This window comes from Ascaphus truei, chromosome 3 (genome assembly GCF_040206685.1).
Source record: "Ascaphus truei isolate aAscTru1 chromosome 3, aAscTru1.hap1, whole genome shotgun sequence".
Taxonomy (NCBI): domain Eukaryota; kingdom Metazoa; phylum Chordata; class Amphibia; order Anura; family Ascaphidae; genus Ascaphus; species Ascaphus truei.
In genome coordinates this window covers 374,219,510-374,236,939 of record NC_134485.1, presented here as the reverse complement: position 1 = coordinate 374,236,939, position 17,430 = coordinate 374,219,510, and the positions used below count along the sequence as shown (strand labels likewise).

At 43.2% G+C, this 17,430-nt stretch overlaps 1 protein-coding gene across 1 annotated transcript in view; it reads right to left on the bottom strand.

The window, feature by feature from the left end:
- Positions 1-17,430, bottom strand: part of MTMR6 (myotubularin related protein 6) — a 40,133-nt gene that overhangs the window by 7,713 nt on the left and 14,990 nt on the right. Inside the window, exons 5-11 of the mRNA XM_075592228.1 lie at positions 14,785-14,913; positions 10,710-10,844; positions 8,706-8,838; positions 6,842-6,951; positions 4,412-4,537; positions 3,716-3,765; positions 2,818-3,018 (exon numbers count right to left, since the gene is read on the bottom strand). Coding sequence (XP_075448343.1) covers positions 2,818-3,018; positions 3,716-3,765; positions 4,412-4,537; positions 6,842-6,951; positions 8,706-8,838; positions 10,710-10,844; positions 14,785-14,913 — 884 coding nt within the window. The remainder of the gene's footprint in view (positions 1-2,817; positions 3,019-3,715; positions 3,766-4,411; positions 4,538-6,841; positions 6,952-8,705; positions 8,839-10,709; positions 10,845-14,784; positions 14,914-17,430) is intronic.

Here is a 17,430-nt window from a genome sequence, read left to right as displayed (position 1 = left end):
GAGAGAGAGGAATCAAGTGTGATTAGTGAAAGCACTGTATGCCTGCCTGGATGTCCGGTGTCCCTGGGGGAAATCTCATTGGTCCCTTGGGCCGCCCGCCCCCGCACACCTCTCATTGGCCTGAGGCGGAGTGACGGGCCACACACACACACACACACACACACACACACACACACACACACACACACACACACACACACACACACACACACACACACACACACACACACACACACACACACACACACACACACACACACACACCATCACGTGCGCCGCCCTGCACCGGCTCCGGACGGGAAGCGCGGCCTTCCTACCCCAGCCGCTCCCTTACCTCCCCGGCGCTACCTCCCCCTCAGGTAAGTCACAGCACTGCGCGTCCCGTCTCAGCTTATGGCGCCAGTAACTCTCCTATTTCGGTGCACAGGGCGTTTCCTGTCGCCGCCTGCACGCCTCACTCAGCCGGACCCTCGCACCTCAGGCCCACACAGGGCGCTTCCTGCCGCCGCCTGCACGCCTCACTCAGCCGGACCCTCGCGCCTTAGGCCCACACAGGCCCACACAGGGCGCTTCCTGCCGCCGCCTGCACGCCTCACTCAGCCAGACGGCACATCGGGGGACAAAGCGGGCGCCGGGGGGGGGAGAGCGAGTCACGGGGAACGGGGGGGGGCGAGTTACAGGGAACGGGGGGGGGGGGGGGGGGGGCGAGCCGCGAGTCACAGGGAACGGGGGGGGGGGGGGAAACGAGCCGCGAGTCACGGGGAACGGGCCACCAGCCGAACCAGCAGGGGGACGGACGCACGGAGGGGGGGGGGGGGGGGGGGGACATGCACATACATAAATTATGACAATACATATGCCCACTGCTCTCCACCCCCCTCTCCCCTTTCCCCCCCCACTCCCCTTTTCCCCACCCCCACTCCCCTTTTCCCCACCCCCACTCCCCTTTTCCCCACCCCCACTCCCCTTTCCCCCCCTTTCCCACCCTTCCACCCCTTCCCCCCCTCCTCCACCCCTTCCCGCCTCTGCTTTCGCGCCCACCCGCCTCTGTCTTTCACCCGCCCTTACTCCGGCCGCCTCTGCCTTTCACCCACCGCCTCACAGCCGCTGCACGCACTCAACAGACACCCGCCACACTCGACACATACCTGCCGCCACACACACCTGCTGCCTCCCGCCCCTATGCACCGACATCACTGACCCACTGCCTCACACCCTAGCAGAACCCCCACTCACAGACAGCACTCACAACACACGCGCCACCTGCCGCCTCACACCCTAGCAGGACCCCCACTCACAGACAGCACTCACAACCCACGCGCCACGTGCCGCCTCACACCCTAGCAGGACACACGCCTCACATTTTTACATCTGTTATGTCACCAAAATATACATTGTACTGTGGTGTGTTTACAATAAACCATTTTTATACAACATCGTATTACATTTTATTCCATCTTTCTTTTCAACATTATTATCCAACCTTTACAACAAATAGTCACCTATTGTTCCACGATTTATAAATAATACTACCTATTACGCATTTACATCCCGGGCAACGCCGGGTCTCTCAGCTAGTAATAAATAAAATTAAAAAATAGGAAACGTAATATAGTCAAAACTTAGTGTTCAACCCATGACTAGCTAGCCACTTGGGCTACGAACGGCTTAATACATTTGCAAATATTGTATTTATTGGGTGTTTATGCTGTATGTTAACCTCTCTGGTGCCTTAAGGCATTCTTTTGCAATACATTAGTAGGCACAGGCATCCCACGGGTTAAATGATGTTGTGCCATGTGTTATGGAAACATCACCCAGTACAAACAATACTTACGATGTATTATCATTCACTGGAGTGCTGTTGAGATGTGACCAAAAAAGTCAAAAGCAAAGAACACAAGATGAGCAAGCATCCTGACCTGGGGTTACCCTGGCATTGTGAGGAAGGTTATCATATGCATCCTGACCTGAGGTTACCCTGGCATGGTGAGGAAGGTTATCATACGCATCCTGACCTGGGGTTACCCTGGCATGGTGAGCAAGGTTTTCAAACGCATCCAGACCTGGGGTTACCCTGGCATGGTGGGCAAGCTTACCATACACATCCTGACATGGGGTTACCCTGGCATGGTGAGCAAGCTAATCATACATTGGCCAAAATACGTAACAAACCCAATTTAATTTAAATATTTTGAATAGTTAAAGCTGTTCATGCTTTTATGTGGCATAATGATATGAATAATGAAATGTTGGGTTTTAGCGAATTTGAACTTGCGTTGATCTTGTGTTTTTTTTTAGTTTTGCTGTTAAATTATATTCTACCATTGGGTAGTCTAAGAACAACCAATAACATACCCCGCAAGCAAGATTTACATTTAATTTTAACTATATTTTCACTCAAGCGTTAAATTATTACAAATGCTAGTGAATTAAGCAATATATTGTGAGTTAGGAGATCAAAATAGAAGAGTGAAGTGAAAGGAAAAGGGAAGAGAACTTTCTATTATACCATATTACAAGCAGAAACATTTCTGTGCCCCACTACCAATGAACTACTGTAGTACCTTTTTAATATACTTAAAACATTATCGTTGCATATTATTCTCTACTTAACCAATAAACTAAACTGTACTACTGAAAGAACCGAATACACCCGACAAATTCCACAAGATGGAAAATATTTGGGGGGCAATCTAGACGTTTAGCATTTTCACATTGATAAAAGAATGAGTACTCGCCCGAAATGCAGTTAGTGTGTGTGTGTGGTGTGTGGTGTGTGGTGTGTGGTGTGTGGTGTGTGTATATATTACTCACTTTAAATCTTCTCGTTCTTTTTGGCAGTTTCCCAAGAAGTTTCCAAATTGGCACGAGTGAACGTGTTCGTGGATCTGAAGCAGGAAAGCTTCATTGAACTCAAAGGCTCGTGGAAACTGTTCCGTCAGTTGCCAAACGCATTCCAGGAACTGGGTGAACACAGGTGAGGTCTCCTTTGAGTCGCTGTCCAATTGTCCACCTCTGCCATGAAAAGTGAAGATAATTATTCTCTCGCATGCAGAAGACCAAATAAAAGCAACAGTATACAGATGTAGTGGAGCCTTTTACCGTGTGGTAATGAGAAACAACGCCAAAAAGAACACGTGCGTTAAGGAGCTATTGCATCACCACTGAAAACAATAATAGCGTGTGCGTTAAGTAGTGCGCTTGTGTTAATGCATCAGATCGTGTTAACTGGGCGAATAGCGTCTGCTACTTCTGTATATTCAGAATATTTTGCTGTATAAAACAATGCGTATGACTCTGCAATATACATTGGCTTCTTCTACCCATTCCCAAGCGATACTGCTATAGATAGGTGCTTGCTATTAATGCCCCATAATCCCTTCCAAACACCAAAAAGGAAACCACTTAGAAAGGATGCTATTGATTGTTTATACAGTGGTTTAGAAAGCTAGCACCTAGCAAAATCAGCTTGGCACAGCTAAACGGTGCTAATGAAGGAATTGTAGCACATTGAGGAAAAACGATTTGACATTGTTTGTTAAAACTATGTACGGTCACTTCAATATGGTCCTACATGGGACTGAACCAGTGTGCGGATACCGTGTTGTGTGTGTGTTATACGTGGGGGTTGACTCCACAGTCGTTAGTTTTGACTATAAAAAAGAAATAGAATGCATATATAATAGTTAGGACTTAGAGGGAAAGCTTTTACCTCTCTGAAAATTTGTGACCAAATGCAATCCAGTCCTTCTCAATTAAAACCTATTGAATAAAGTGAATAGAAATAATTTGGGTTACAGTATGTTGTCGTTTGGATACAACAATTCACGCAAACTATGAACATTTCCTGTAGCCTAAAGGAAATCAGAAGCGCCCTTTGGTTATTTTGCTGGCTCTACTAACTTTTAATAATCCAAGCTAATAGCTCTTCCTAGGTGTCATCTGTACTTAACGTTTGGAGATCCCACATGTCCCTCTGGGGGGGGGGGATGTAACACAGTGCAGAGCAGTTGGACTAAAAGAAACTTCTGAAAGCTTCCACTCAATCCAGGGATCCTTCTAGCTCAATGATCTCCAAGCTGTGTTACATAGAACCCCGAACACAACCAGATCTTCCACAACAAAAATGGTGCTGGCAGATATTATCGTTTGTGAGCCAATATCATTTTTGATAAATCTAAAAAAAAAATATAAAGTGTAAACATAATTCAAAAGGATAATATTAATAAAAAAAAAAAAAATCTTAGGCCGTTTTTTTACTGGTTCTTGAGGTTGAGCCACGACTCTAATTGGCAAACTCAGCACTAGGATGTTTAGAAAGGGAAGTGTTGCTTTGTTGTGGGGCTAGTTTGGCTGATAAGTGTATTGTATTGCCTCACGGAATGAGCTGCTACAGCTAAAAACTTACCATGAATCCTCTGATGGTCCTGTAAAAAGGATCTAACAATAAGCATCCCAGAGAACATACTTGAGATGTGCGATCCCAGCCATCAGAGCAATGCACCAACACACTGGCACTCTCAACGTATATGGCCTGCAAAAGAAAAATAGACATAAGGAAATAATACCATATTCTACTACAAGAAGATGCAGTCCCACAAATTGTCTTTGCTTTATCATCCTGACTCCACATTTAATGGTCAGATCCTTCAGTAGTTTACATTTCAAGATAAACATTGATGCACAACATTTTTTTTGTTGCAAAGAATCCTAAACATGTTACTTTACTGATAATCTATCCCTGATGTCCTACACTGTGGATTTATTTCTATTTTTTTTTACAAACCTCTAAAACCTTTTAGTTACATAGTTGGTGTGGTCTCAGGTTGCACGGAGTTCAACCTTTAATGTAACACAATATTGGATTAATAAGTATATATAATAGACAGCTCTCAATAGGAATAATAGGAATAAAGTGTGGTGAAATGCGGTGCAGCAGGGACAAGGAGGGACCCTAGACCCTGCACAAATGACACTTGATGAGAATGTGACCGGAGGACACAGGGTACGGGAAGGAAGGGAGGTGGGGGAGGGAGGAGAGGAAAGGACAATAAGGACATTGGTAAACAGAGAAATGAGGGCGGCAACGTTACGAGGGGTGAGCCCCTTCTTCAGGCCCGTTCCCATTGATCTGGGGGATCAATGGTACTTTCCTCAACCCTGAAATCAAGCCTCCTAAAATCAAAGACAAAATGGAACCTGCCACCAACATTGCACGTGGGATAATCCCATGTACTAACACACAGTGGACTTCTCATAAATGCGTCACACAGTCATGTTGGATAATGAGCAGAGGAGTATGCACATAACATATGCCAGAATAATGCAGTCCAGTACACAACTGGGGTGAGTCACACTGTGGTGCAGCACTATAGTGCAGATGTAAGCTCAACCGCAGCTCACATTAAGATAAAGTCACACAGTGAAAGCAGTTAAAGTAAGGGAAAGCAACAACAACGTCCTAATCTGGCAAAATAGTAATATTAAATTAATCCAATAATATTGCATTAAGTACTAGCTGATACAGGGAAAGGCAAACAAAATCAATGCAACTTTTATCTAATTCTGATTAAAAGCAGGGGGGGGGGGGGAAACAGTTCGTTTGTAACACCAGTGAACAGAAATCAGATATTTCTTTGGACCAGGAACCTGTTTCACATATTAACCTGTTCACCATATCTCTTGATAATCTACATTTTAGAGAAGATATATCATCACTTTTGAGAAGTATTTAGTAAAAATCCCAGATTTTCAATCATTAATATGTCTCTTCATCATGCATATTTTCTCTTACCTTTGTAACAAGTAACATTTTACTTTAAATCAGTCAGTTAATGGGTCACCAGAATGAATGTAACAGCCCTAAAAGGTCCTATTTACCCCAGGATGTGTGTATATCGCAGTCATATCAACCATTAGACTACTTGTTTCCCCCACAGAACGAATGGCCCTAACTTGTAAGACCTTAGCTGCCAGGAAAAAAAAGGGTGTGTGCGCCAAGCAAGCGCGTTATAAAGCGCAGACTCCTGGGTTATTAGGGCGGCATGGGTGCCATGACGACGCCCCTCTGCCACCGTGTCCTCCGCAGTGAGCACTCCAGGGAACACCATGACGGGGCAGCCACTCGGCACGGTGAGGTTCAGCCGGAACTCATGCAGCCGTGTGCCGGTGCTGCACCGCACGTCCTGGCTACAGGGCCTACAAGGTGAATGTGTGGGAGCCTAGGGCCGGGACCTTGGCCCTGTTTCCAATTCACACCCCGGCCAAGAGGCCCCAGGGAGCTGGTCACGGACACAGGCCCTGTGCTCCCGGAAGCACTTGGACACAGCGGTACTGTGGTCCGGAGTGTCGGGCCCTACTCGTGCAACGTTTCTGCACATGCGCAGAATACAATTCTGCACATGCGCAGAATACAATTCTGCACATGCGCAGAATACAATTCTGCACATGCGCAGAATACAATTCTGCACATGCGCAGTCACTTCCGTTATTTTTTTGTGACCATTTTCAGTTTCTTCCCCTATGAGATTTTTGTGGATGGCAGTGCCACGAAAGAAGTTTCACTTAAAAAAAAAAATGATTACAAATATAACGTAAAAAAACAAAAAACGTGGGGCGGTCACGGGAAAACCTAGGAGAGGGGATACAAAAGGTGGAGTGGAATTAACCCCCTAAATGCCAGAGGGGCCTACAAAGCACTGCCAAGCAAGAAAGTATGGCAATGTGTAGATTTGGGGATCAACAGCTACAGTAGTAAATGTTGATCAAATCAATATATAAGTAATAAAAATAAATAATAATAAATATATTTAATATAACAGTATTTAGTATGATGTACCTTGGCTAAGCAGACGGAGGCATCCAGCACAGCCTTGATGTGGCGAAGCCATCCTGAACTTTCTAAGCCATTGTAGAAGTCGTTGACCGACGAGCCTTTTGTCCCACCAACTGAAAACAAAAAGGCACAAAAGTTAATCATTTTACCAAAACTAACAATACCATCGCAGATGTGTGCCCATATTCACTAAGCAGTGCTGCTCCATAAGACACCTTCTGGCCCATACACTAGAAAGATCCATAATGTATCTTCCAGCACTAGAATGTGTTGTATGAAACAGCTTCATAAATACAGCTCAACCCCGTTATAACGCGATCCGTTACAACGCGAATCCGCTTATAACGCGATGCAAGCAAGGATCCAAATTTTCGTATTTATGAAGACTTTACAACACGATTATTGGTATCTTAAATACTTTATTGTACAATGCATACAATTGTACATTATTTCTAACGCGATCCGCTTATAGCGCAATGTGATTCTTTGGACCCCAAGCACAGCGTTATAAGGGGGTTGAGCTGTATGGGCCATGGTGTGTTCCCTTTAAAAGCAACAGGCCGCACGGCTACTTTAATAGATGTCTCCTTGCTATTTTAAAAACACGATGCCCCTTTCGGGAGATATAAGATTTTGAAATATTAAGTGTCAGGGGGGATAAATTGAGCCCTCCCCCGAGCCAGCGCAGTATAATGGTTACCATGGTAACCTCAGACACTACAGATTAAAATCATTGTTTTTAACTAAAACGGAGCAGGACATGCTCAAGGGGCAAGACACCAACATCATAGGAGTTAAACTTATATGGGCTTCTGAAGGGGATTGTTGCGTTAAAAGATCTGTATTAAACTATGGTATACAACTGCATTGTATATCAACCACTACGCACGTTTAACCCTTCCATTGATCCAAATAACTTGAGATCACGTTATCAGCAAGAAAACATTCTACAGGACATAAAAAGAAAGCAAGAAAGTGGCCATGCTATAACATGGGGAAAGAAGCCAATGCACTTGTCTATTGGTTAAACAATAAATAGATGCTAGCATGTGGTGTATGCTATGGTAATTCTTGAATAAGTTTTTATTGCATGCGGAATCCAATGATATACTGTGTAAAAATGCTGCAAAGGATACAGAGACCAGAGACCAGCCTAGTGCATATATTGTACATTGTTTCCATTGGCGGTTTACACTTTTAGGGAGTAATGCTGCAATAAGATGCTACTTTGTAGAACCATGTTGGCTTGGCTCTAGTGAGCTATTATACGCTACTCATCCCCTCACTTTTTAAAGAGCTATGATATACTTTATAAATACATTTCTCCTTCCCCCTTACGTCTTTACCGCCTCTATGATTGCAACATTAACATGGTTATTCTGGAAGTGAACTGCCTCAATTAGAAGAGATTAGAAAACAACATTTCCTTTGCTATATGACCCGAATACTGTATGATAACATTAACAAAGTGTATACAGCGTTGTTCAGTTCAGGAGTATGATTAGTACAGTGATGTTTTACAATAATATGTTTAATAATATTCAGCTCATCTGTCAAAAGGAAGACTCAATAACGATCCAAGTAACATAGATGCTGATGTCATGAGATATTCACTGGGAGTTTTCTGTGAGAAATGTTCATTTCTTACACTATTGTGAAGCTGTAGTTTGTATGAAACAAATCATTGTGGAACATTGAAAATAGTACTAGAGCAGCGGCTCAGCGAGTAAAGACACTGACTCTGTAAACAATGACACGAGTTTGAATCAGGGGAACCTGGTTCAATTCCACCGTCAGTTCCTTGTCACTCAGACACCACAATCATAGGCATGGTATGAACAGACTTTTGGAGAGGTTTAAGACATACCTTCTAAAAGTTTCTGCAGACTGGATCGCATAATGTGAATGTTTTCAATTCCAACAAACTGAAACTTGATGTTCGAGTAGTTGTCTGCATTCTCATATCCTTTACCAGCAGCTCTATTAGCCATGGCATTAAGCTACGAAAATAATGGGAGAGATCATTCATTAAAAGAAAACTAACCAATCACTCCAATAAGGCCTGGGACATAGTACAGCAGGCCGTGCTGAGCCGTGCTGAGCAGATTCACTTACCCCCTGCTTCTGTCATCAGCGCTGCTTTAGCAGCTGCTTCCGCATGCGTGCAGAGGCGGAGAAATTCTGAGGAGACAGGCAAATTTAAAATTTGCCTCTCAGGGGAGCGGGGGAGCGGTCACGTGACCGCTCACATCCAATGGAAGCGAGGGACTAGCCTCGCCTCCCGCCACACCTCCGCTCCACCTCGACTTCGCCCCGCCCACAAAGCGCACTCACTGCCTCGCCTGCCAGGACACAAAAAAGCCCCAGTTTGAGCAGGCGAGGCAGAGCAGGAGCGCGGATCAGCGCGGCCCGAGGCACCATGCCCGAGGCCTAAGTCCTTATTCACTGATTCCTGTCTGTATGGCAACTTTGAGCTGAAACCCCCCAGTCCCAGGGTATCTTCAGGGCAAGGATAGATCCAGTCTGACGTGATTCAACCATAATAACAGTAGAAACATTTGAGTAGTGCACAGACACTTGCAAATCAAGGCTCACGATAGATGTACTGTAACCAACATCTCTCTGAGATACAACGTTTCACATATATGGTACTGAAGAAATGTTGGGGATACACCACTATTATTAAAATGTAGGTAGATAAATAGATTAGGGGATAGATGCAAGAATGTTGCAAATTCAATCATTAAAATGCAAAGACAGAATACAGAAATAATGACACCATGATGTCAACTGCTATAGAATAAGGGGATCTCAGAGCCATTATTTCAGCTGACTTAAAAATAGGCAAATCATGTAACAAAGCAATGGCGAAATCCAGCAGGATGTTAGGATGTATAGGGAGAGGTATTAACAGCAGAAAGAGAGGGGTGGTGATGCCACTTTACAGATCATCGGTAAGACCTCATCTACAATTAGGTTTTCAGTTCTGGAGACCGTATCTCCAGAAGGACATAAATAAGAGATTATGCAAAGAGGAGCGGCTATATGGTCCACAACAGAGGTGGTAGAGGCCAATACAGTAAGGGAATAAACAAATGCTTGGGACAGACACACGGAGGGTAAGGAGACGCACTTCGATTGTAATTTCTGTGTGAATTATATCCTATACTATAGGAACTTTTCCCTACGGATCTAACAGGTTGTTCAAAGTCTTTTTAAAGGCTTAGATACAAATTGGGACATTTATTCCAACTATATTCAGTGTTATCCTCTCTCAACAAAACATTGATGTTTTTTATTTTTGTACTTGAGGAAGTTTTATAATAAAAGTGATTTTTAGAATCTTAATATATTGGTTATTTACCTTCATTATTCCTTCTATATTGATACGATCTACAGTCTAAATGAATGCAGTTACAATTCCCTTTTCCAGTTGGATATAGTGACATTGTTTTTCAGGATCCCCATCAACTAAAGTGCCTCATTATTGTTCCAATATAGTGTCGATTTATATATTTTTTCACATTCCTGTTCTCTTCCCTATTGCGCCGTGGTCATCTCTTCACTATATGTGTGTGTGTGTGTGTGTGTGTGTGTGTGTGTGTGTACATTTTTAAATGAGGTCTAAAGTTTAACGGCAGTAAGAAAATGGGCAGGCAGGGTGGACCAAGTGGTTCTCCTCTGCCGTCAAATTCTGTGTTTCTATGTTTTTACGATATACACGTGGGGCCGGAAAAGGAAGGGCCCACTTGGAATGGCCCACCACCCCATTGTTGATATGAATCCCTAATTATACGCTTATTTAAATAACCGCTGTAGTACGAGTTAATATGTAATACTAATGTAACAGATAGAAATATGAATAACCTACCTTTGGCCGCGTGTCCATGACGTACATGGACCGACACACTGGATTGGCCTTACTGATAGACTGAAGCATGTGTTCATCCTCCAAACACCTGGCACTAAAGCCAGACAAAGGCTGGCTACATCTACAAATGGCAGCCTGACCAGAGGAAAGACAGGACCGGAAATGAGTTGGGTTATGCAACAACCAATTATTTATAGTGATTAAAAGTTCCTGCCAATTTATTGTCACCATTCGTGACTCATTTAATAAATGGTGGGAAATGCAAGTTGATAGCGCAATCTGTAATAAACCTAAAGCATATCTAATTACCCCTGTATGATAGATGTCTCTCCTCAGGGACCAGATTTTGAGCTCCTATATCAATAAGCATCAATAAATGTATTGGCTATTCCTAAACCTGGGGTGTCTAATTTATTCCCAAGGAGAACACTTTACTAAGCTATGTATTCACCGACAAAGTACGCACAAAATAACTTATTTTAATATGCTTGGGTAAATACCATGGAAAACGACTGTGTGGCAAGAAAAAACGTTCCCTGCAAAAAGATTGTACAGATATGAGAGCATGAAGGGGTCAGTCCCAGTTAATATATATTTCAGTTGCAGTAGTGACAGAACTCGTACATGTATGTCTCGCACTCTCGCAGCGTATTTCATTAATCATATAGAGTATTTTCTAGTATTATAAAAGATAGATATAGTGAGGTATGGTGTGACATATGTAGTTCTGTTACTATGCTGTACTTGGAAGTACATCTTGCTATAAAACAAATAGTAGCCCATAAGAGCAGCCTGCAGCAGGTTATTATGGAGGCTTGACATACAGCTACAAATAGTGCACTCCTGCAGTATTGTGTCATTATGTAGCGATTTGAATCCGTTTTGATAGGTATGTTACATGGGATAAGGACACTGCAAGTTTGTTTACTGACTTTAAGGATATTGCCTCTCAGCTATAGTATAGATGGTGCCCCACCCTCTCAAACTTAAATATGGAGATCTTAAAATGTTCTCCTAAACCTCACCCAATATCATCTTCATCTTCATGCTTCTGTAAGCATCAGCACCATCGTTCCAGTCAATAAAGCACATTGCATAGGTGATACATTTGACGCCTCCCTCTCTTTCTCTATTCACACTGATGATCTGGCTAAATCTTGCTGCTACTTCCTACTCCTCAACACCGCTTTACCCTCTATCACGCTAACCCAGGGGTGCCCAACTCCAGTCATTCAACCCCCCAAACAGGACAGGTTTTCAGGATATCCCCGCTTCAGCACAGGTGGCTCAAATCAGAGGCAGGGAACTGGTTGAGTACCAGGGCAGGAGCTGACCCATGCACCAGATGTGTTAACTGTAAGCATCTAATATCTGGCAGAGGATGTAATCATCCACAGACTGGTAAATTGATCAAAATAAGGAAAAGGCTCATTGTGACTCACAGTATGTGATATAATTGATCTAATGCCCTTGCGACCTGATACACATTGGTAAAACTACGCGTAAACTCAAAGAAAGAATAGCACAACATAGGTCTTCTATCAAACTAGCTTTACAGACCTATTGGTGCCGCGGGGAATCTAAAACATCAACCTGTAGCTAAACATTTTTAGCTTTCAAATGCATGCCTATTGACCATATACCCAAACCTTGCAGAGGAGAAGACCGAGATCAAATGTTGCTACAGAGAGAGGCCCGATGGATATTCTCACACAAAACTAGGACACCGCTTGGATTAAATGAGGACTTCAACCTTTCACGCTTTTTGTAAATGGATATAAATTATTATTTTTTTTTGTTTCCAACCATTTTTGCGGTGGGGTATACAGATTAGTAGCATTGATTATGCGAGGATTTCCAGCTGGACTTTGTTACAGGATTGATAACTTCACAATTGTTTTGTATGGATTTTTTTTATGCTGTACTATGGACTACTTGTAAATTCATCCTTTAAGTTCTAACTAATAACTAAAGCATGATACATTTCCCATGGTGACGCAGAGACTAATGAGACTTCCTTGCTATGGATACCATCAAGCACCTCGCCGATAGCAGCTGTTTCTATGGATCTAGGGTTGATAAACACAACCATCGGGAGACGATGTATAAAAGGATGTACAAACCCATAGGGCCTTTTTCACATATAAATTGTGCACTTGCCAGTAACGTGGGTTGACTCCCAGATAGATATATGCCTTTATATTTACCCATGAGATCTTGAATTATGAAGCCCGTTTAGGCTGTGTTCTTCAGTGTAATATACTGTGCGTTACTTCTGCCTGTCGCCATGTCTAATATTTCAGTGAACCCAACAGCATGATGTGTGATTTCTGATATGCTTTATGGTCCTTTTATTGCACTTAACCCTATGTTCTCCCTGGGAAGTGAACCTCTGCTTCTGGTTTATAAATATCTACAGCTATTGCATACAAGCAAATCTGTGCTATTTAGGAGTTATCCCTGTGAATTAACATGTTAATCTGTATGTATACCCTCCTTTATCACCTGAACCTAATCAGCTCATATGCAGCCCAAGTAGATTAGACGCTCTGTTTCATGATGGGGTTAACACACTTGGACAGAGGTGGATTAACTAGTAATACAATTTCACGAGGAATGACACCTTTATTATCTATATAGGCTCACGCTGATGAGACTTGCACTGCGAGGGACATTTCAGAGATACTATTCTGTCCAATTGCCATATAGGCAAGGACTAATTGATTAAGGATTGTGTGCATTGAGCTATCCTGTGCACTGAAGGACTACTGCTATGGTGCGCATAATTGTTGAGATATTTTTTTGTGTGAATCTTTTTGAGCCATATGTCCAGTGATAACTTTGTCTTCTGTTCCAATGGTTGTCATGGGTGCCAAGTTATAGAAGTCTTTCTCTTTCATTTTTAAATGTCTTGTTCTATGTATGCTAATTTGTATTCTTACATGTTGCTAGTTAACACCCTCCACCTCCCACCCTGTGTTTCTCCCTTGGTGCTAAATTTGTGTATTTAAAGTGTGATTTTCACTTGGTGAGGTAACCCCTAAACAAAAGTCCCTTTGGGGTCCGAAACATCGGGCTCCTGTGTGTTATGGGTCAATAAAGATCCTCTATTTTGCATTAATTCTGTCTGGTGCAGATGATACCATTGTGGTCTTTTCTTCAAGTTGGATATTTTTTTTTCTATCTAGCACCGACACCCATTCTATCTAGCACCGACACCCTTCCTTAATACGAAGAGTGCAGTGATTTCGTGTGTGTGTGTGTGTGTATGTGTATGTGTATGTGTGTGTATGTGTGTGTGTGTATGTGTGTGTATGCATGTGTGTGTATGTATGTGTGTGTATGTATGTGTGTGTATGTATGTGTGTGTATGTATGTGTATGTATGTATGTATGTATGTGTGTGTATGTATGTGTGTGTGTGTGTGTGTGTGTATGTATGTGTGTGTGTATGTATGTGTATGTATGTGTGTGTGTGTGTGTATGTATGTGTATGTATGTATGTATACACACACACACACACACACACACACACACACACACACACAAACAGTAAGAGGCCTTAGTGAAGCTATTTCTATTTAGTGATACCACTCGCTAAAACGTTTAATCCCACTTCGTGAGTGACACTACAAGTCTACAGTTTCCCACGTTGCTGTATTACATCTGAGCAGAAAGAGAAACACTTTCAGCTTCTATTTAAATAAAACATTTTCAGGTGCCATTTTGTCACAAGTGTGTGAAGGAGAGACAGAACTGGCAGAGATTTTTGGCACACAGGAACAAGCAATAAATTCAAGAGAAAGGCTCCATGTTCCAAACTTGCCTTGATACAAAGACAGTTTGGCTGCAATTATGCTAACATGACATCAGCATAATTATCAAGCCGTTCAGAGAAGATCGAGAAAGAAAGTCTCATTGCTACATATACAATTACACTAGACACCTAGACAAAAAGTGTTCATGACAAAGCCCACACTACTCTTACAGCTCACAAATATATATTCCCAGCCCGTATATTAACTGCCTCTTCTGTTACAGGAATGTTCTTGTAGTGAAATGCAATATATAGATACCTGTTTCTCGTGGTGATAATATGATAGCGCTGGGAACCTTCCTTTGCTTCTGAACTTTGAACTTCCCACAATAATGGGCTTGCTGGCAATTACTGGGACATACAGTTCTCTCGGGTAAGTATCACATACCTGCAAACAAAAACAGAAAGATAAACAATAGCCTAAACTTTTTCATTAGAAATTGGGGTGTTGTGTCGCCCTTCTTGTGAAGCTTAAACCTGTCCTATAGTTGACATACTACATCAATTAGTACTATGAATGATGATGATGATGATGATGCAAAGAGGCAGTCATGATGTCTCTTTTTGTTAAAGCAGCATTGTAAACTATGCTATTAAAACCTACATTTTATATCGGTCACTTTACAGGCATCACCTCGTAGATTTAAATATATAATTAGGGAAGGGGTGCTTGTGACGGTAGGGGGCAGCCAGGCTATCAAATAAAGGTTTAATCCCGTTTGGTTACCCCTGATGTGTGTTGGGTTTATAGAGTGTCAGCTATGGAGCCCAGGGTTTGTACATGCATAACCTGTAATGTGTAGTAATAAAGTATTGTATGTGTTTTTACCTTTCCAGGAGTGCCAACAAGCAGAGATTGCTGTTGTAGGAGTTTCAAAGAAGGGGGGGGGGGGGGATGTTGCAGAGAAAGTGTTGTCAGAATATGTCTATCTAGTCAGGGCCCAGGGTTGCTGGTTCCCCTAAAAAATGTACCCAGGAATCAGGTAGATTCCTGGATGCATGTAGACACTGTCTCGGTACTATCTCCCCTTGAAAACGCTTTCGCTACTCACCACTAGGGGTTTCCTGCTTCAGTACAGACCAGAAAGGTAAAAGGGGCATAGGGATGTGAGGTGGCCCTGAAACAGTCAAGGGGTCCTAGGTTAATGGGGATACCCAGTTAATGCCAGGTCACCCAGAACCACTATAGAGGTTCTGGGGGGTACTCCAATCATCTATGAGGTTGTGAGGTGACTTTTAAAGGTCCAGCCCTACGTTTATTGTTTAGAGTGTGGGGAATACGGCTAGTAAGAAATAACGTGCAGCTTCTTCTATTTCCCATAACCCACAGACTTAGGATATTTGTAAAGTGTATATTTTATTGAACAGTGTGTTTTAAAACATATGCTTTGTGCACAGTAAAATGAGGCACAGGGATGAAAAGTATCTCTGTAGCGGAGGGAATGCCTAGGTTAAGTGGGGGTATCCCAATTAGTGCCAAGGTGTCCCAGGGCCTGTATTGGGTGTGTGGATGACCCAACCAAATATGAGGTACCCCAAAATGTATGCTGTAATAAAGTATGGTCCATAGGGTGTTATACTGTATGTATAAAAATCCATGCAGTCAGCCTAAGCATTTGCATAGGAGACATGATGTCTGCCTAGCCATCTGGCCTCAAAGGGAATCCAGGATGTCGAGGTGTCGGGCCATTTGGTAGCAAGGAGGGGCAGAGGAAAAGGCCCCAACAGTTCTTTCAGACTCTGCGGAGCCTTCCCTGCAGATAGCCAGGCCCCTTTCTCTGACATCATCAGCCAGATGAGCCCTGCTCTGATTGGCGACGGCTAAATATAGAATAAATGTGCCCAACACGCACACCTCCTTATAAAACACACTCACAAACAGCCCCTCCATCCGCCCCTTCTATCTTAGAAGTAGAAGACGCACAGCTTCCCATATTTAAGGGAATCAGTGCAGTCTCTTGTGGGGGATTTGGTACAGAACAGCCCAGAAATCAGTAGTTTTCTGAGCAACTGGAGGGAACTGGTTTCCTAAGTTACACAGAAAGAAAAAAAAGAAGGAAAGCCAGCAGCGGATATCATCTCACTGTCTGGTTTCAGACAATTAAATCATTACCAGGAAACGTGCAGAAAGCATTATATCGACAGAATGAGGAGATAACAGTGTACGTGCTGTTCCCTCTCCTGCAGTTTTACAGATAAAATAAATCCTATAAATGGGAGGCAGGCAGTCTGCGGGCACAAAACAAGTGCTAGGAATCCCGCAAAGCATGGGCGGCCTCTCTGGTGGCAAAGGGGTGAAATTCTGCCTTTCGAATTCACAGAAGAAATACAGCGAGACGCCCAGTAACGCAGTCAGTAATGCATTAACTCTTAGGGTGCCTGAAGACTCAACACCAAAGTGTGTAACAATCACATGGCTGCGAACCCCATATTTCTTCCTCTTCTGTTCACATTGCGACTGCTCTGGGAGAACAAAGAATGCCATGTCACGTAGAACAGCGTGCATTGTTTTGCCTGTCTCCTATCATGCCTCGACTTCCAATGACGTGAGTGCAAGGCGATGCATCATTAATTGTGTTACAGTACTCTGCTTCTCTCAGTAAAAAAATATGGGGAAGTCTCCCATGCAACAATTAAGGAATACTAATCCCAGAAGAACAGGGCATTACTGGCTTGAAGAGTTGAAGGCCCGAGCAAAGCCGAGGCCAGTAATGCCCTGCTCTGAGGGGATTATTACTATTAATGGCTAAATATGTGCTTTTTCTTACACACACACACACACACACACACACACACACACACACACACACACACACACACACACACACACACACACACACACACACACACACACACACACACACACACACACACACACACGGAGCTCTCTGCCGACAGGGTGGGG